This window comes from Echeneis naucrates, chromosome 13 (assembly GCF_900963305.1).
Source record: "Echeneis naucrates chromosome 13, fEcheNa1.1, whole genome shotgun sequence".
Taxonomy (NCBI): domain Eukaryota; kingdom Metazoa; phylum Chordata; class Actinopteri; order Carangiformes; family Echeneidae; genus Echeneis; species Echeneis naucrates.
Window position 1 is genome coordinate 19,267,681 of NC_042523.1, and position 20,749 is coordinate 19,288,429.

General features: G+C 41.3%; 1 protein-coding gene across 1 annotated transcript in view; it reads right to left on the minus strand.

Moving 5' to 3' along the window:
• The window catches only part of clmpb (CXADR like membrane protein b), a 63,637-nt gene extending 56,044 nt beyond the window's left edge, over positions 1-7,593 (minus strand). The window contains exon 1 of the mRNA XM_029518290.1: positions 7,189-7,593. Coding sequence (XP_029374150.1) covers positions 7,189-7,219 — 31 coding nt within the window. The 5' untranslated portion in view covers positions 7,220-7,593. The remainder of the gene's footprint in view (positions 1-7,188) is intronic.
• Between the last annotated feature and the right edge of the window lie 13,156 nt (positions 7,594-20,749).

Here is a 20,749-nt window from a genome sequence, read left to right on the forward strand (position 1 = left end):
CAGCAGGCGTCTAAATAGAGGGATGTGGAACATTTCCTCCTGTTCATTCAGTCAGCTCCCAATTGGAAGATAGTAAAAAGAAGAAAGAAAAAAAAAATCCTGCCAGGGTTGCTATTATGTGGTGCAGAGCAAGTTGCTTTTATCCAAGTGCAATTAATTCTGAGGATTGAATTACAGCTAAATGAAAGAGAAGTCAATATTTTGTACATCTGCATCACACTGGAATAAATTAAATCCATTTCATAATTCTTCCTGTACGCATGAAAAATCCATTGCTTTAACGCTTATGGGGATGACTCCCTGTGGTCACAGGCTCGCTGTGAACTGAATTCTCTTGGTGATTCCAGTTTCAGCCGTGCGATGCCATTTGAATGTCCATGATGATATTTCGACACGATAATCAATAAACACAGCGTGAGCTGAGGAACTGCACAGGTTGGATTCTGACGTGAGCACCCCACGAACAATTAGATCACTAAGCGACGAGTTAGACGAGATCAATTATCGGCAGATGGTTTACAAAGGATTTGATACTGTCACTCACGGAAAGTGTTAGCCAAGCACGCTACCTGCCCTGCAGTGATGGCGTCCAATCAAGGTCCCCTTTGTCGAGCAAAAAGAGTGATTTCACATCATCTTGACTTGACACACAATCAGCGCGGTTGGGCTTTGGCCAGCCATTGTCATGGTAACAGGTGACAACAGAAACCTTGAAAAGACACAGGCTTGACCTCCACTGTAACACGAGCAACGTCACCCCTGTGTTGTCGCTGGCTGTAAATATTTCATCAATCGTTTTCCCTCCTTTGTGTCACTCACGTAAGCACTATGTTAAGCTGCTTGAAAGTGAAAGACACCTCAGCGATTGGGGATTTGGATTTTTGAGCTGTTTATTTTCTTGCACAGTTGCATTGAGCAGCTGCACACTAAACAGAGGCATACCTGGTTTCAGAGACAGAGAACATAGATCAAAAGCATGTTCTGCTTAGAGAAGACAAGCACGCCAGCTTTATTCCACGCTGCCAGTTTTCAATAAGGCAGAAAGCACTTGAAAGCACCACAAAAGGACACTGAGATGATAGCATCTCAACCCCCACCACTGATAAACAAATCATTTTAAATGGTGCTTTTGTGAGATGTAGGAATTTTGATCACCTTTGCTGTTGCACCCAAGGAGCACTTGGTTGGTGACGGATGGAATCCCATTTTCAGTAAATGTCAATAGCTGTAAAGAATTAACACCAGAGCAGACCTTCGGTGGGGTGAATCAATGGTCGACAACCTGATTTACTACCTCTCCGAGAGCATTGCTGTTTATCCTAGCGTTTTGTTGACTCTTTGATATCCTCACTGCTTCCATAGAATGATCACAGACCTTCATTGAAACATTTATGCCCACAAGAAGCAAAATCACTTCACATTATCTGAGAAAATAGTTGTAATGCACTTGCTTCATTGAACTTCATGGTTATTCACTAGCACATATAAGGCAGGAATCCTCTCTTTGAAGCACATGGCCATGCGCCGAGACGTTACAAGGAAAAACAGGTAACCCAATACAACCTTTTAGTTGCAGAACTAGGTATTAGGTAGGCATTAGAGATGTTGGCTTTGGAGTAGCATTGTCTTATTTTTTGGAATACATGGGACATCTGACAAGAGAAAAAATACACAGACTCAAGTAAACGATGATACGGTATCATTACTGGGAGAATATTGGATTCTAAATGGTGTAAAACAAAAGGTAATTATGCTAATTACGGGAGGTGAAAGCAAACTGAGTTTATAATCCATAGTAGCCAGGGGCTCCTGGGATATGATAATATGAAGCAGCAACAATCCTGGCGCTTTAATGCAAGGCCAAAGACTTCTGTTCTTAGTGCTGAAAAAACATTTGAGACTTGGACCAGTTAGTGAGCAATGTAGGAGCTGCAAGATCAAGGGATTCAAGAGGAGGAGGTCTGCTCTGAAGAGTGACTGCTGCTCTTGAGACACTTCAATCCAACAGCCCTGTTTAAAGCAGAAGCATCAAGTGTAATGTTACTGAATAATTTCTTGAATATGTATATATATTTTTTTATGTCAATTCGCATTCACCTAAAGCCCCAGGTGACTTCTTGTCAGTTTTGTCATTCTAGTCAGAGACATTACCCAGCAAAAATAAACCAATCTACAGACCATAGTCAGATACTAATCATTTCTATTGGCAGAGACAGTCTGTGAGAAATTTTAATAATTGACTGAAAAACATTGTGCCTATTTTAAGAGCAGTGTTTCGTGTTTTTTTTCCTGCTGTCAGAATGTTAAAGGGAAAATGCAGCATCTCCTGCTTTAAGCTACAGTTGACCTTTAAATATTGAACTGACACATTGACTTTAAGAACCTAACCAACCACTGTGAATCCCCCAACATACGGACTTATTGTCTTATGATCAGATTATGTGTTGCAATATCTGTTACAACACATGTCATGAGTGAGTGTTATAAAACCCCATTTCATTTGTGCAGACAGTGTTGCTTGCCAGGTTAATACATTTTTTGATTAATAGATTCTGAATGCCTCAGTATTAATTCACTAATTACCAAAGCAATTAAAATGTCATTTGCAAAACTTTTAGGAAGACCATCCTAACAATGGGAATGTTGACTGTTGCAAAACTTAAAAGAACAGAGTCTCAGAATTTTTGAGTGTTGCTCAATAAAAATGATCTCATGTCTGAAATATTGTACAGAGCAGCACGCATGTACAATATGAATATGTGTATTAGTTCATCTCCTCAAAATGCCTTTAGTTGTCTGCGTGCTGTACAGCAGAACAGCGAGCGGTGTAGCATACTGTCATGTGTAGACTGCGCATGTGGCTCCAGTTAAAGTGAATGTGAGCCTCTGCAGAACATCTGTCAAAGATTAGCATTGAAGTGAAATAGGCAGTTCCTGTTCATACGTTCCAAAATAATCTGGCAGTAATTTTCCCGCTGAAGGATGAAAAGGGGGAGGGTTTATAGGTCAAAAACACTGCACAGACCCAGCTCTGTTTGAGCATGTGTCTCGCAGTTTTACAAGAAGCAAGTGACAAAAGGTCCATACAGAGTATTTGCATGGAGTAAAGCTTGGAAACCATGAAACACCAGTGGCGAAGAAGGAAAGAAGTGAATTCAGAGAAGGCCGAGTCAATTCCACCACCGTGGGCTTCATTTCTTTCTTTCGTTTCTATCTTATATGGCTTGGATTCCTACAAAAACACTGCCAACCTTAACCCTCAGCAAAAGCACTTAGCTCATAAACCAGGTACACTTTTGCCTGCAAACGCTCTTATTTCAAACATGGCATCCGGCTGGCTGCGACAGACAAGAAAGACCTTCTGACTAAAAGCACCACAATCAATGAAACATGAAGAATCCCTCAGGTACGGAAGGAGGATGGATTGTTATTCAGGGAAGCACGCTGTCATTCAAAGGCCGCACACATCAGAGGGAAAGTGCTTGGAAGGCAAATCAGTGTTTGTTAATGATATGGGTCAATTGTTTTGAGGACAGCTGGACCTCTGTGCTCATCTGCGGGTCTCTTCAGTCAACCTTGGCCGTGGCTTTGTATTCCACAGAGCTCTGCCCTTGCTGATCCATTCAGATTTGCCACTTTTGCTTTGAGTAATACAATCCTCTCTTGATGGAAATCTGTTTACACTTTGTTCTGCATGTCAAATAGCTGACATTGTAGGTGAAAGGGAAGTCATTTCACTATCTGGAGCAATGCACTGCTAGCTATTTGCTATTTCCCCTTAATAGCTGCAGCTGTACTGTACTGCGGCCTGCAGCTTGAATGGAATATTTACTGGATACTGATTGTTGAACACATACTGCATGTGTATTGTGATGCTTTGCACCAGCCGCTTGCTCAGTCTGGGCGTGAGAAAGTGTTGACATGGCTGCATCGCATTTATCAAATAAACTTTGAGCAAATTAATTACACTCACCGACTGAAGTGAGACTGAAAGTCATTTCAAAGTTTATGCGTCTACAATGTGAAACGAAGGTTGACTTCAATGCACCGCACATAGCTCAGCACCTAACTGACAAATGCTTTACATATCGTGCAAATCCAGATCCAGCACAGCAGATCTGCCAAATTCATCACATGCTCCCGAAAAACAAATATTTTCAAAGCTGAGACTATACCCATGGGATGCCATATGATAAGGTCGAAGAATCATGTGAGTCAAAAGGGGATCAAAAGGAAACCTTAATGTATGGTAACTAGACGTCAAATATCGAAACGTCTCTGGGTTTGAAGAAATGTCAGAAGTCTGTGCCTGGGTGTGTGTGTGGGAGTGTGATTCAGGCGCAAACACATCAAGATGTCACTTCATAACCTCTGGCTCAGGAGGCTCCTGTCATCTTCACATTTCAGAGATCCTCTGCCTACCCCAGCAGACATGCTAAATATAGAATGGGGACAGAATTTCTGTTTGGAGGCACTGCTCTCTTTATCTACATCGAACCATTTGACACTGCCATCTTCTCACTGTTTTACACAGTATACAGTATAAGCCCGCATACAGACGCACATCCATTGACTTTCTGGGGGGGGGGGGGGACTGCGATCCACTCCTCTGATCACTCACATTGTGTTGTCCTTACAGACTGAATCTCAGGCAAACATAAGACACCCCTCGAGTGTGGATGCAGAGTTCGGGCTCTCACATAGAAAAGCTGCTCATTCGTTCCAATTACATTTCTGTCAAGCGACTTACACTCTGTTATTACTTCCTGGACAGTCATTTTCAAATTCCCCACATTCAGAATCATTTAATCCTGGCACAAGGACAGATAAGCAATCCATCACGAGTCTCCTTTACCTGGCTGGATCTACCACTGCACCAAGAGTTCTTTTATTTGACCTTGTTCTGTTTTTTACTTTCTTTGGGCAGAGTTACCAAAGGGAGCTACAGAAGTCTCTGTGGCAATTAATTGTCCTACTTATCTGTAATGTGAACAATGGATATTACATCTCCAACACATATTAAATTAAGGATATCTCATGACTTGCGAGGCCAAAACCAAATAAAAAGGAAATGAGCCTCTATTAATGACTATTGATTCTTTTATAATAAAACAGCTACTGGGTTTGGTGTTGATCTTGAATGAGTACAGGCTATAACTTTAGGAAAACGTCCTTCAGCCAGGCACAGCAGAGCAGCCTAGCCTGAAAAGCTACATACATTTCCTTGCTCTTTTAGCTGACTGGCAGATGTTGGTCCTGCATGAGAGATCTGTGTGCCGGGATGCAACTGTACTGGGCGTTCAACCCTAATATCATTTTTCTGTCGCATTGAATTGCTTTATACAGTCATATCTTGTGGCATGACAAAAGAAGTACAAAGTGCCTCACCATGGCAACAACAAGACATTACATGCAATACTTCACATAGTCTGGCAGTTATTTTGAGAAAATCATGGTGTTATGTTTAGTAAGGGAATAATTTGCTGTTGTGCCATTTAATGTTTAAAGTTGGTGACTTTGAATTGGTCCTTTTAAACAGCATAGCCACCATCATCATAAAGCCACTGGTATCTGGATAAACTGAAAGGTTTGCTTGAAGAGGACAGAGGAGCAAAACCACAAAATAAATAATATTGGTATGCAGCATCCAACGCTGAGTCAGCTCGCTCAGTTAAACCGAGGATCACTGACCATCACCACCAAGCACATACTCTGGATTCACCGCAGTCCAGTGTAACCCCGTCCAAATAGATCCTCATGTTTGCTGGGCCACAGAATATGCCGGTTTTCCACTTTCTATGCTGTTTGTCTTTTTTAGGGTCATAGGGGTACTCGCGATTTTCCCAGAATGCTTTAAGCAAAGGGCAGGGTACTCCCCTAAGAGGTCACTGCACTGTGGAAGTAACTGAATAATGCGGAGCTGAAGATAACAACCTCTTTTAGGCATTTACAAGCCCAAAGCACAAGTCACATCAAGCAGAAGCAAATAACATCAGTTGCACGTCTGAACAAATCAAATGAAAAGTTAAACACATGTGCTGGTGTCTTTTTCTCTCTGCACTGAAATATGAACCAACAGTGGACAGGAGCACGACTTTTGGACTAGAGCTGACGAACCGCCTTGTTTGTCACATTTTCAGTCACTCTCTAATCTCGGTTTTCCACAGTTATGGTCAAAGCAGGGGAAATAATCACCCCCCCCTTCTGTTTTACTGAAGGTGATGAGTGTGGAGCGTCTTACTGGAAGTCATTTTTACACACAGTCTCACAGTAACTTCCAGTCAGTGGGATCTCAGTGGAATTAAACAATGCTCTGGTGCTCCGTACCTGGAGTCTTTTCCAGGCTCTCTCTACATTACTGCAATAGCTGCAGCAATAGTGGAAACAACAGCAGATTTGATATCAGTATCAGTAGTGGTGCTATTGCTGTGCTGATCGATGACGCTTTCATTGATGATCTCAGGTAACTGACATTTTCAATGAAGCTTAATTTCAAATTGGAAAAAAAAAAAAATAAATAAAAAAATATATATATATATATATATGATGATTTTGCTGAATTATTAAGATATTCTCTTCAATACTTCACATCACAACCGGCATATGGAAAACATCTTTGTGGCTTCTGTGTGTGCTACCTTTTAAATCCTTTGCCTGTTTAAAAAATGTCACAAGCCTGGCGTTTATCTGCAGGGAGGCACGCCGCTGTCCTCCCAAGCATGCAGGTGCATGCTAAATAAATCTGGGCAGCAGATTTCAAGGGAGGGGTCAGGTGAACTTTTATCCTCTTTCATTTTTCCCCGTTTTTTTGAGAGCTCCCCCTCCCCTTTACCACCCCTCTCCCCTCCCTCACCTCCCTCCCAAACCAGAGCAGTGTGTGGTTTTGGAATGAAGGCTGACTTGTGCTTGTCCTTACAATACATACATGTCAAGGTACATTTTTATTTATGATCATGTGCAACAGTAGCTATAATGTATAGAAAATAATAATATATTCTGACATCATCCTAAATGGCAGCTGGAGAACATTTAGTGGGTGATAAAAAAAAACAAAAAACAAAAACATTGCAGAGAAGAAAAAAATCATTGTAAATATAATGATTTGAGACATCCTCAGTGACACATGAGAGGAAGCATCGCTTCTTAAACCAATTGGTGATCTTTGAAGGGGAATGGGAAGTGACTTACCCAGAAACAAAGAGCGAAATATTGCAGACATCACGGCTGGAAATCCCAATGTGCAAACGGAGCTCGGAAACAATGCGCTCAGGCTGCCTTCACATTCATTCGGCCGACCTGAGAGCGGCCGCCGTCAGCGAAACGAGGGGCGAAATCACCGAGAAATAAATCTTCATGGAGCGTGTGAGTCCGCGGGCATCATATGTTGCACACGCCCGACACATCTAAACCTCCCGGAAAAAAGAAGGAGAAGAAGAAGAGGAAGAGGGAGAAACGTGGCTCTTTCTCTTCATCGTCATTGTCATCGCAGGATACTTGGCGTCAAATCAAAGTTCCCCGGCTCTGTCTGGCTCTGGCGTGGGACGTGTTGTCTCTGGGTCCCCTCCTGTCTCCTGCCCAGCAGTCTCTCCTCCTTTCCTCCTCCGCTGCACAAAATGCCAGAGAGGAAGAGGAGGAGGAGGAGGAGGGAGCATAGGTGGATGAGGAGGGGATGCTGAAGGATGGAGACCTCTAGAGTCTGAAGTTCTCTTACGCAGCCCGAACATCCTGCTGCTGGCTGCTGAGGGCTTTCATGTGAATTGAATTAAAGGAAAAAATGATGTTACTAACAATAGTCTTACACCATAGAACGACCTTTTTAGTGAGTAGGTCTGCTGCATGCAATGAGAATATAGAATTAAAAAAATAAAATCTTATCTTTAGCCATTTAAGTCTTTCGTTGATATCAATATTGGAGCAAAATTGTCTTCACTGCCTTCTAGTTTGTAATCTAAAATACTGAAGGGTCTCAATAGTACTGCAGGGCTTTTATTTCATATGGTTTCACATTACTCTGTATTTTTTAGTGTTGTGATGATTTGTCACTCAGGCACTCAATCAGCAGATTAATCGATCGATTTAGAATCATTCTTCATGATTTTCTTTTCTACATTTTTGTTTCACATGTAAACTGTCATCCAAAAAAAAAAAAAAAAGCAGTTTGAAATTAGACAGATATTACTGATGGACTGAATCAACAGTTAGTATCATTGTTACACGAAGCACTGTCACGACTCTACAGTGATGTAAGACTTTTGGATTGTTAGTCTAATGGTGTGATTCCAGAAGAAGAAGCAATCAAATTCAAAAGCATGAAACATTTTCTGGGCTATTTATATTTTGCAGGCAGTGATGATGCACACTTGTGATCAAAGGCAGTTTTTAAACCGGAAGGCATGTTTTTGTTCGCTTACCATTTCTTATTCGTTCACGAGGTTTGTCAATTTTAGGATTATTTTAACCAATCTTTTCAAATTTGCCACACCAGATTCATCCCGTGCACTAAGTCACGGTCGTGTATGTCAGATATCTCAGTAAAAGAAAAGGAAGAGTGACCTAAGTAAGGCAAACAGACAGTAAAATGGGTATGGGTAGTTGTGAGCTGATTGTGTCTTTACAAAAATCCCCCCCCCAAGTGGCCTGCTCTTCAGCACCAGCCTTCCTCCTGTCCTTTCCGTTCCAATAACTAGACATGCACACGCATTCCTTTCTCTCTGTCGCTCTTCTTTTCCCTCCTGTCTTCCACAACGTAAACACGGAGACACAAAGAAACACATGTACACAGTGTGCAGTTGATGAGACACCGCAAGAAATACAAAACATAAGAGAGGCAGATAAGACACAGTGAAGTGATGTCTTCCGTCCTGTGTGGCCGGGTATTTTGTGTTCTAACAACTCTTGGCATCTTTTTGTCTTGGCTCTGTTTTTCTTTTGAATTACCACCTGAATTTAAAAGGTCACGGTCTCGTTGCAACTCGTCTCTGGAAGTTTAGTATTCACAGACACAACCCTCTGCACGGCTTGGCGAGGGTGCAGAAGCAAAAACTGCTCTCAACTGTAGCAATATCAGCTGTCAAACAATGATGGATGGTTGGTTGCAACAGACATGCTTGCCCCTGTAATCACAAAATTCCAGATACAGAAACACTTGATTGAAAAAAGAAGCAACCAATAACCAAGATATATTAAATCTATGTTCAAAGTTCTTTTTTTTTTCTCCTACAGCAGGATGGGATGTGGTGGCAGAGCAGACTACGCAGCTGCAGGACGCATTATACAGCACTGAAGTTATCCTTATTGCTCCTTTAAAAGATGACCTTATGTACAAAAAGTTGAGCAACTCCACATGAGAAATGAGGGCAGATCCATCGTTGATAGCGGTGATTCTGCGATCTGTTCCTCGTCCTGCATGTAATGTAGATGGTGCCATGGTAGGCAACCTGTCTGCGTTCGGTGGCTTGGCCTTGGTGCATGATATAGCACCCCAATGCAGATGGCCTCACAGATGGTTGATATTTATACCATGGGGCCTTGAAAAGTCACTAGTGTGGAAACTGCTCTTTCTCCCTGATTAGTTTCACATCACCAGGAGCACAGCAATCCCCATACAAACCATTCCCCCGTTTCACACTGCACTCCGAAATATATGACGAGCTGTGAAATTTACTTAAGACATTAAAGAAAAAAATGGCGATATTATTACAGAATAAATAACATTTGCTCTGCTCTTTTTGAGGTGGTGATGTGTTGGGACATCAACCCCCCCCCCCCACACATACCCTCTTCTTTCTTTTTAGTGCATGAAAATGTAATCCTCCTAAGTGCAGGGTCCATGATTTTTTTAGAAATCTTCCAGACCCAACACGGCTTGCATTTTAGCCGGGAGTACTCTTGACTTATGTACTTTAAGTAGATTTGCAATTTAAAATTGGAGCAACACAATGCACCTTGGATTTCCTGGCAGAGACAGAGTGCTTCTACAGCAGTGTTCCTGTCCGCCAGAACAGCTGTATCTCCCTCATCATGACATCGCAGGGATGTTTGTGTTTTGTTGATGCACGGGTGCCACCATGCAAACACACGCGACTACTCCAGGATGCCACGCTTTGGCCAGCTCTCTTGCCTGACCTCATCGCTGTACAGTGTAGGGAGTAGGGAGAAGTGGATAGTTAAAAGGATTTTTCAGTAACAATAATAGAGGTGGGGAAAAAAAAAAAAAAGATTTTTGTTTAGACTCTCTATTTTTAGCAACCAGTGTGATGCTCTGCTGATAGTGCTTCACGGCTCAGAGATCCTTTATAATTTAATGAGGAAGAGGGCGGCCCTCTGAGATTTATGGCAAGCATCTCAGGGCGGCATTGAGCACTTGGTTTATTGATTCAAATTGGATATTTGTTTATGTGTCAGTAAAGCTCTTTCTCCCATGCCCCGTACGAACCCCACCTCGGGGGGCATTCAAATTGTCTGATTTTCCTTTAACCAATAAAATAAATGCACTTCTGGTCAATGCTCATTATTTTAGCTCCTCTTTAAACAAATAGCTGATCCTTGACAATCAGAGTTGAATTGAACAGCAGTGCTGTACAGTGCAGGGAGTAAATCAGCTGATAAAAAGAGCCAAATTAGACAAGTGTGTGTGTTTTGTTCGCTTTCTCTTGTCATATGTGTCATGACTTCTACGCACACTAAACCAAGATCTTAGAGCAACAACCGTGTGATACAATCTTCATTTGAATTTTTTACGTTCTAATTTAATGTTCTACAGTCTAGATAGGGAGATTTTGTAAAGAGCTGAAAGTTTCTACATTCTGTGTTTGTCACCACCGCATATCAAATTTAAACTGCAATAAAGGACAAGAAGCTAATGCCCATTTTAAACCTCTTCATGTTCCACGGTCCCGTAAGTGCAGCTGTCTCCTTGGACTCTGAAGCCCACTGAGTTCAAATGTGGATGTGCCTCCTCAATTTATTTATGAGCCTTTCACGGGAAATAAGAGGCAGGGAAGGATAGAACTTAAAAACATATTATCATGCTCTAATTAAAGGAGTGGTTGGGATGATGGAGCCCAGTTTTATTTGACATCTCTCGGCAGAGTCTGAAGGTAAGTGGATGTGCTGAATGGGAATGATTGACTGAATGAATGAATTCATCAGCCAAACCAAGAGTACACGGCTGAATAAAGCAAACACACATGATGGTGCCATTTGGTGGAGAGCAATAAGACTGATGGTTGTTTATTTCGGATCGCACAGCTCTGACTTTGGGAAAGGTAATAATGTTAAATTGTAGCCTGCTCCAATCCTGGATAAACAGATCAATCACGTCTGAATATAATTTCCACCACACTGCTCGCTGCATCAGAATTTGTTTTCCTCAACACTGGCAATTTCCACACCGGTGGATAAAGAAAAATGCTGCATCCTGTCTGTTTCTAGAAACCACCCCAAAAGAAAAATCTAATACATTATTAATTAGATAAGGTTGTCTGCTCTATTTAAACATGCTTTTGCATTAGTAAGAGAGTTTAGAGGAACACCACACTATCACCACAATGTAACCTGAGAACTGAAATACTGGCATTTAATTCAAAAGTGTATCTTTATGACCTCATTTCTGACGCCTGCCCTGACAACTGCTTGTAAGATCACTAGTGATAAAAGAATACAACCTCAGCATGAGTTCAATCTTCTGTGTCTCACTTTTTTTTTCTGTCCTGAACCATTATTAAATGTTCTGACAAATAAGCCTATGCAAATGAGAAACTGTGTCATCCCTCTGACTAAAGCTCTCTGACAGAAAAGAACCTTTGTGTTCATTGCTGGGACATTAGAGTAGCCTTTGTATGAAGCTTAGAACGCCGCTACCCGACAAATTAGCTGATTTGCTTTGGATTTAAATGTAAATTGGATGGCTTTTTTGCCATTGATCGCTTTGCCTCTTCAGGTTTATTGACACAGGATGGAGAGCTCATGAGTCCGTTTTTGTTTAGCAAACAAACAAGGTAGGCTCAAGTGAGGAACGAGTACAAAGGGAAGCAAGTGAAGTGCCTGAGGGTGTTTGTTTAATTTGGGCGATTTTGAAATTCCTGCCTATTGTCCAATCCCAAACATGACGATCACTGTTGGTGCCCTTTCCTTGATGAAGTGGTCTCCACCCTGGTCAATGGGGAGTGACTGATGTGAGCCATATGGTGGTGGAGAGATGGCATAAATCAGCAGACGCTTTGCATCTTACTGTATGTGAGGTGTGGGCGTAGCTGGGAGGCATCCATCTTCAGCATGTCTCTATTCATCACTTGGGGAAATGACCAAGCTGTTGGTTAACAGCACGAGGCAAATTTAAGAATTACCCCGAGTCTTACACAGTATATCCATATCCATGTGTGTGTTAACAGATTTCTAACACAAACAGATCTCCTTGAAGATTTCAAGGGGCTTTTGAGCAAACCTCTTCCGTTTGTCTGTTAAGTGACTGAGGGACACTTCTCCATCTCCTTATAGCTGCTCTCTTGACCAGTGGAGCCTACAAGGTAAACGACTTGCCCCATCGATTTCAGGACTCTTTATTCATACATGTGAAATGGTATCTTGCTGAGAGAGGTTGTTCATGTTCTTCAGGAAAAAAATGCAGTTACTAGAACAATTATTCTCACATGATGGTAGTCAAATCATCTATGTCAGTGAAGTTAGATATATACAGTAAAGAAAATAACGTCTGCGTGTTAAAATTTTACCTAAAGCCGCTTTGTCAATACTTTTAAATCAACAATTGTAACAATATTAATAAATAATCATCAATGTTTTACCATTTTGGTTGACTTGTACCAAGACTCTGTGAAAGCTGTCCAGTACCAGGCAGCAAACAGACACAATTAACAAAAAGAAAAAAAGAAAAAATAGAAAAGATTGGCAACAAATCAGCTTCCAGCCTGTTTCCACAACCCTCAATTCACATCCAATTCAAACCCCATGTTACACCTAAACAAGCACAGGTTTAAAAATGGAAAAACAATAAGGACTCTATTTTTAACAGCTTCTATGAGATACTGATGAATGAAATAAATTTGCAAATAAGAAAAGGTTGGATGTGAGAGTTTGTGGTTAAATGTATATTAACACATTCTCACCTCACCTGTCTTATGAACTAAATATATATCAAGGTGAAAGTGAAGTAAAATGAATATGTATATTGACATTACTGCTAATAGTCATAGTCAATCATATTTTGAAAGAGTGACCGACTCACTGTGTGCAGGATTTCCTGCTCTTGGCTACTTACTTCTACGGTAATGTAATAAAAATAATGTAATATGGAAACTGTGACATAAACATAGCAAAATCTTTATGTCATCATTATGTAAAGCAAAACAAAAAAAAAAAAAAGAAAGAAGAAAAATCAACAAATAAAGTCACAAAGAGTTACATTTTTATTTTTGAACGAAACAGAGCAAAGGATGCACGATTATGACGTCTGTGCTTTGAGAACTGACCGAATAACCTCAAAATTGGGAGGGGGGGGGGGTAAATTTTCTAAAGGACGGAAAAAGCCAAAAATAAAAAATAAAAAAATACACAACACAAAACAATATTGGTCACAGACAATTTCATGACCAGAGACTACTTTAGAGCTCAGGCAATTTCCTAGAACAACTGTGGGCTCAGGCATGACTGATGCAGGGACCAGGAAACAAGAAAATATACCAAGTTCAGCATAAAGCTGTGATACCCTTATTGGAAAAAATGTGATGTACAAATGTCTGACTCTGCAGAGATTTATTTGTGATACAGATGATCATGAGGCATCACTGTGACTCACTGGGCATGTGCTGCTCTGATGAAACAGCTCTAATGCTCTATAAATATGTTTTTCCTTCTCGGGGATTAGGGGAGAAACACATTCCTCTCTGCACTGATATTGTATCATCACAGTGATAAAGCAATTAGAGGAGCCTTCCAGAAAAATACCAAATGTGGCCAACAGAGTCCAACCACACACACAACATATGCACACACACATACACACTAACACTCTCTGTGTCAGTTTCAGTGGGGAGCCCTCGGGGCCTTGAAGGCCTTCAGAGCAGGCCAAACATTTCTGCATTTGAAATGGAATATTTAATCTCTTATTTGTTATTTTCTAATTCTGAATGTAGCCTTATTAAGTTTTGATTCAGATATGGAAGGTTCGCTGTCCTAAAACCAAGTTAATAGTTTTCCTATGAGATTTTTCTTTCTTATTTGTTACCTTGCCAAATAAAAAGTTGCCTCACTCTTGTCTTCATAGGTAGGTATGGAATGGACCTCACATGGTGATTCTCAATACTTTTCACTCTTTTGATTGGTGGACCCTTACACAATATTTATTTATTCATTCATCTTCTACCACTTATCCGTTTCCGTGTCACAGGGGGGAGCTGGAGCCAATCCAAGCTCAGATTGGGTGAGGGGCGGGGTCACCCTGGACAGGTCGCCAGTCCATCACAGGACCAACACACAGATGCAGACAGACACCAACAACCACTCACACTCACACTCACAATCAGACCTACAGACGGTTTAGAGTAACCCGTTAACCCAAACATGATGTCGGAGTACCTGGAGGAAACCCACACAGGCACGGGGAGAACATAGACACTCCCTCACACAAGAATGAACTATGCATTCAAGCTTTTGGTAAAGTTTACTCTAAATTTACTGTGTAGAATGTTTAAAGTGGCAAATTAACATGTATAACTTTGTGTTTGGCAGCCCTTTTTTTTTTTTTTTTTTTTTTTGCATAGGCAGTAAACTGGACGTTACAGGGAAATGGATCAGTCTGGCTAGTACTGCTGTAATATGTCTGAACCTCTTAGAGAGTTGCAAATGTTGTGATTGGTTGCTTTTGAAACTTACTGAGTGCAGCTCACTCTTAGCTGAAGACATAGCTATGGTGTCTGTGGTCTGACAGCACCTGGCTGGGAAGCTCCAAAGAAAGGGGTCTTCACATGGGCGTCATGTTCGCATCACTGCTGACTTGAGGCAGAGTCAATATATACCTTTGACTATTAGGTCATTTGACATGGGGGTGACAAAAGCCAGATCGTGTAGAGCTTTTCAAAGTAAATTCTAAATACTATTCTCTACGGTCATTAAGTTTTATTTTATTTAATAAAAAGAAAAAAGAAAAAAGGACAAACTCCGAAATTGTGGCCCAAAACCCTCATGAGAAGCCAGGTTGGGTCGATCGGTTGAAGACCTAGCTCTAATACTCACAGCTCAACACTGCTGAGCTCTGATGTGTGCGCTGTTTGGGCTACTTAGCATTCGCAGTAGGAAGCTGCTAATCACACTGAGGAGATTTAGGACCATCTGTAGACAACCAGGAACTACACACTTAAGCAAATCAATCAATCGGTTTGTTAATTCCAATGATTTCCGCATGATTTCTTGACCTTAGCTATTGAAAGCAACAGTTTATGTAGCACGCATGCACACGTGAAAAATTAGATTGGTTGTGATGATCATACAAAAGAAAACGGGAGATGTGAGGCTAACGATGCAAGTTAAAAACTGTCCCCTTTTCAGCTGCCATTTTCATGACGCTGTCAGCAAAGTTTGAATGATTGCTGCCGTCAACTGACTCACACAGACCTGTTTTTATTGATGGATGGGATGTTACAGCCACAGATTATCAAAAACAAAGCAGCCGACTCTACAGATAAAAAGTTCATTTCTGGTTATCAGCGTTTCAATTTATCACCTTTCTGGCTGCGAACGCAAGGCTCCATCTCTGTCCTGACCTTTCAGGCTGGGTACAGGTTTCATTTATCAGCAAAGTTAGAAAAAAGACATCTCTATAGAACATCCCTTCTTGTTCCTGATTGAAGTTCAGCTCTGGTTTTATCCACGTAAATCAAAAGTTCAGTCTGATGCCTTGGCAGTGCCACTCTAATGTCCATCTTGATTCTCTGTCTCCTTCCTCACAGATGAGTCTATTCATGGTCTTCCTAATTTGTCCTGATGGGATCTTACTATTTTCACACTGAGAGCTCGAGTAGGACAAGTTGTGGTGGGAGTAGCCCCATATTGGACGAATGTCAGCTGGGCAGAAGAGGCATAGGTAACCTGTCTCCTGGGGAAGGTTGCCTGCATACGAAGTGGAAAGCTCAGCTCTGCATGTGTGGTTTCCAATAACAAAGGTAATGAATATGATAATGGAGGTCCAGGCTGCCTTACATGTCAATCATGTTTGAATCAGGCAAAGTGGTGCATACTATGGAAACGATCACGCTTGAGTAGATGTAAATACTCCAGAGACGTGGGCAGAAGAAACACAATCAAATGCAGCTCCAAGTCCTGTGTCCTCTGGGATGCCTTGCAGCTAACTCTAAATAGAGATTGGTTCAAACCTCATGCTGCGACAGTAGTGTGCTATTTTCATTTGTTCAAAAGCAAAAACAACATAAATAGGCAGAACTGGTTGAATATGAAATGCAGATCTATTTCTAAAAGACTTGTTCTTCATAATTTATTGAGGTTTGTTTCAAAATATTTAGCATGATGCAGTGTATGTTCAGAGACTGATGTGGTGCGAGACGGCTCGTGTGCTGCTGCTGGCTAAGCTTCAAGAATTATATCCTGTTCTGGAGTAACCTCTTCCTTTGTGTATGTGTTTGTGTGTGTGTGTGTTTTTTTTTTTTTTTAGTTTTTTTTATCCCCAATTAATCGTTTCTGGGTGTGTAAATGTGATTTATGGATATTTGTCCTGTTGGTGCCATTTCCTACAAATTCATTACTGATTAAAACATGACAACTTGATGCATGTCCTTGTTTCTTTATTGTCAGGGAGTGCATGCTAATAGCTAATTGGCTAGAGTTAGACCTGTTGTTTTGCGGTGGGATGGTTAAATGATTGACAGTTCAAATATTAGAGGGAGACAATTTTGACAATATTCAGCGTAAAAAATTTCTCCAAATATCAGGGACACAGTTGGTAAAAGCGGTAATAGTGGATGTTTTGATTCTCTTATTGTGGGTTTCAGTAAAAGTGCCAATCAGGGGCCAACCCAAACGATATTTAAATAATTTTTTCCCTTTAGCCATATGTAATTTTAAATAAACTGTCTAAAACCAGTTAAAATACCAATGCCCTCATATCGCTAAAGATTATCTGTAATATTGGTATTTATCTGAATATTTCTCAAAGGGAAATATCCAGACCAGATAAACCTGAATGATGACACCGTCGATTTTGTTTTATTCACCATGAGCCAACAACTTGTAAACCATTGCATTTTTAATACACACGACACTGCATTGCACTGAAAAGGTTGGCAGAGATATGATTCCACCTTACATCAGCTCTGGAGATTGCAGGTTTTGTGTGCCTTAAAGTGCTGTTTACCCAGTGAAATACAGGTTGTGACACTTTCTCACATATAATGAGTTTGGGCACTGAACTGGGGTTTTATAAGAAACAAATTAAAACCTAGCATGAAGCTGTCACTTTGCTTTAGTGTGGAGGGCTGCACACTAAATATCACCTAGCTCATTAATGTACCGAGCGTTATGGCTGCTGCACATTTTAAAAGAAGGAAAAGGGTATTTTTTTCATAAGGACACACTGTGATGTATCACACTTAAATCCTGGTTCGTATTCACCTTACATTTCTGAGCGTGTGTATTTCAATTTGGTAGCTTAATCAGTATGTTATATATTTAATAAGCTAGAGAAGGAACATATTATACTGGTATAGTTTTACTCTGGAAAATGGTGAAAGTCGGTTTTATTGAACGTACACTTGCAAGATAAGGTTAAACAAGGTATTTTTTTGTACACGACATGCCATTTCTGCATGACTGAACTGGTCTGCATCACGTCAGGTAAACTGCCACACTATAGGTGAATAACAGGACTGTGTTTAATGCTTCTAATGCAAGTGCTCATTAAATACGCTCAACAAGGAACTTGAGTAAATTAAAAACAAAATGTCTTCCTGGTCTGCTTCCAGTGGGTGTGTTCACTTGCACCGCAATCCACTTTGATCGTGCTGTAACACCATGAGTGCTTGCTGCCGTTTCATTGTAAACACAAATTGAGGATTCTGACTAACATAACACTGACTGTGGCCCCTGATTTGCGGCCCCACAAAATGAATTCTCTGGGCCGATGCCAGCTGCGCAGGCTCTTAGTCTTCTCGTTCTGTCACTTCCCCTCTTGTTTTCCATCCACACTCTTTCATAACCTTCATTCTGGCTTTCTCTGCTCCTGTATGGTGCATGTTATAGCTGAGGCCGACATTACAGGTCTTCGGTCTAGATGAAATCTTTTCAGTGGCACGGAAAATCCAGATCTGTCCTCAACTCAAATGTGACATTAGCTTCTGTGAGGGAGGTTCATAATCAGACATGTAATGGGGGATGCATCAGACTATTCATGGACTGAATGAAATGGAACAAGAAAATGATGTGTTCTGCCCTGGGCTCGCATTCTGCATGCGGTAGCCTTGACAACACTGTTAACTTCAGCCTCGAACACGGCCGGTGAAATGACCTCCGCGCTGCCATCAAAATACAGATAGCTAAAAGCCCATATGGCTGTCAGAATTATACTTGTCACGTTACCCACCAGAAATTACAATTTGAACGCAGAAGGGTTAAGTCACGCTGTTCTGTTTTTTTGTTTTGTTTTGCTCTTGTGTTTACAGAGGGACACGCAGAAGAGAGGAGCAAATTAACGGTGCTGCTACACTTCAGGTAGGACTGACAGCTCACAAATTGGATGTTTTTACAGCATGATATAATCACACAGTCATATCATCCTCGTGTCTTTGTCTCCCTTCAAAAGTGTCCCAGAAACAGTATGATCAAGGCAATCAAGACATTATCTTATCTGATGATTTCTAAAGAGAGACAGTATTGTGTGCGGCTGAAGCAATAAGCTGAAATAGGGGAATGTAAAAAGGAAATTTTTTCCTCCACCTGTTTCTCCTCTTTTGACAGGATGGAAAGGAATACTTAGCAGTCAAAGGCCAAAACACAAAACAAAAAAAAAAACAAAAAAAAAAAAGGGGAGTGAATGGAAAGCAAGTGGAAAGTGTTGAAGCCAAAGAGGAAATGATAGTCAAACAAAACTGTGAAGACAAATGTTTGAAGAGAGAGAGAGAGAGAGCACGTGTGAGAGAGGAAGAGGGAGAGAGACAAAGAGATGGTGAGCTGCTGCTTGCATAGTGGAAGAGGAGGGGTTCTCTGCCTGCATTAGCACTGCAATGTCAGGGAGGACTTGTGTATATCGCAGACTACATGAATGGATGGATTTTCGCCTGGCGCCTGTGAGAAACTATTTTAAAGCTTGGCTATGTGCTTAATTAATTGGCTGCAGGCTGAGTCCATTTAAAATATGTAAGATCAGTTTTCTAAAAATAGACCTCACACAAATCTCTGATGCTCTAATATATACTGCACTGCTCCGTTTCTGTAGCCAACCTTGGCAGCTTCTCGTCCGTTGTTGTGAGGGAGCTAAAGGCCGTGGACAAGCATTGTGATTTATCAGCACGTGGGCATAAAGGTGGACGGGGAGTTGAAAGAGGGGGCAATGCACTGATGCCCAGCCAGCACATGGAACAAATCGCAGCAGTACACGACAGTACACAGCACGCTCTGTATGGAACAAAAAAAAAAAAAAAAAAAGGGGGGGGGAAGAAAAAGAAGGGATCAGGGCCAAGCACCAGCTGTTAAAAATAGCTGCCCTCCCTGGCATATTTCTATACCTTCCAGCAGTTCTCCACCTAATAATAGCAAATATACACACATAGCTCAGGGCCACTGCAAACAGCGTGGGGAGCGGCAGACTGGCACGCCTGGAGGATAGATGTGCTAGGTTATGGTAATGCTTTTGGAAGACAAACTTCCTCCTCGGGCCATACAGCTCACTTCACCCAGTCCCTTAGCCCTGTTTAATGAGCTCCAACAGACAGAAATGGAGTACATGGAGAGGAAATGGAAGGCAAAAGACGGTATGGTGATGTATTGCTCGTCTGCAGCAACCAACAATCATTTCCAGACATGCCATAAAACACACACACTGAGTGAGAACTCACCTTGAGCCTGGATGATCATAACGCGGGCTGAGCATGGAGCACTCTTAGATGGAAAGCTTTAAGGCAAAACCATCAGAACCTCAGATCACTTAATTGTGCAAATGCCAAATTCAATGACTCTAATTATATCCATTTCACTTTACCACTATAGTGGCAATGTCATGGTCAGGTGGACAAGACTGTAAGGGAATAGTCCAACAAATGATGGATGCCTCCCTCCACAATGGTATAACACTAAATAGGTCTTTTAAATTCATTAAATATGTCCCTTACTTTGGATAAGCCCATGCAGGCCAGAACCATTATACTTGCAGATGACTCTGGCACGGCGCAGGCTGAAACTCATTCCCAAAGATTTCACATATCTGGCCACTGTGGCGGAATATCCTCTGTCACTTGCTGTTTGTGATTGGTGAATATACAATGTGTATTTTCCCCTGGCACGCCAAACAACCGGGAAAAATATCTGAACATTGCATGGACATGAGAGTTGTGCTTGAAGGAGCACACTTTTTTTTCCCTGGCTGAACCTGAGGGATGCTCGTTGAACTGAGAATGGTTTATGTGTGATTCAGCAAACATATTACTCAAAATGTGACAGAAAAAAAAAAGAAAAAAACACATGAAAAATGAAGGAACTCAGAAAAATGGTGTGGGCTTGTGTGCCACTTGAA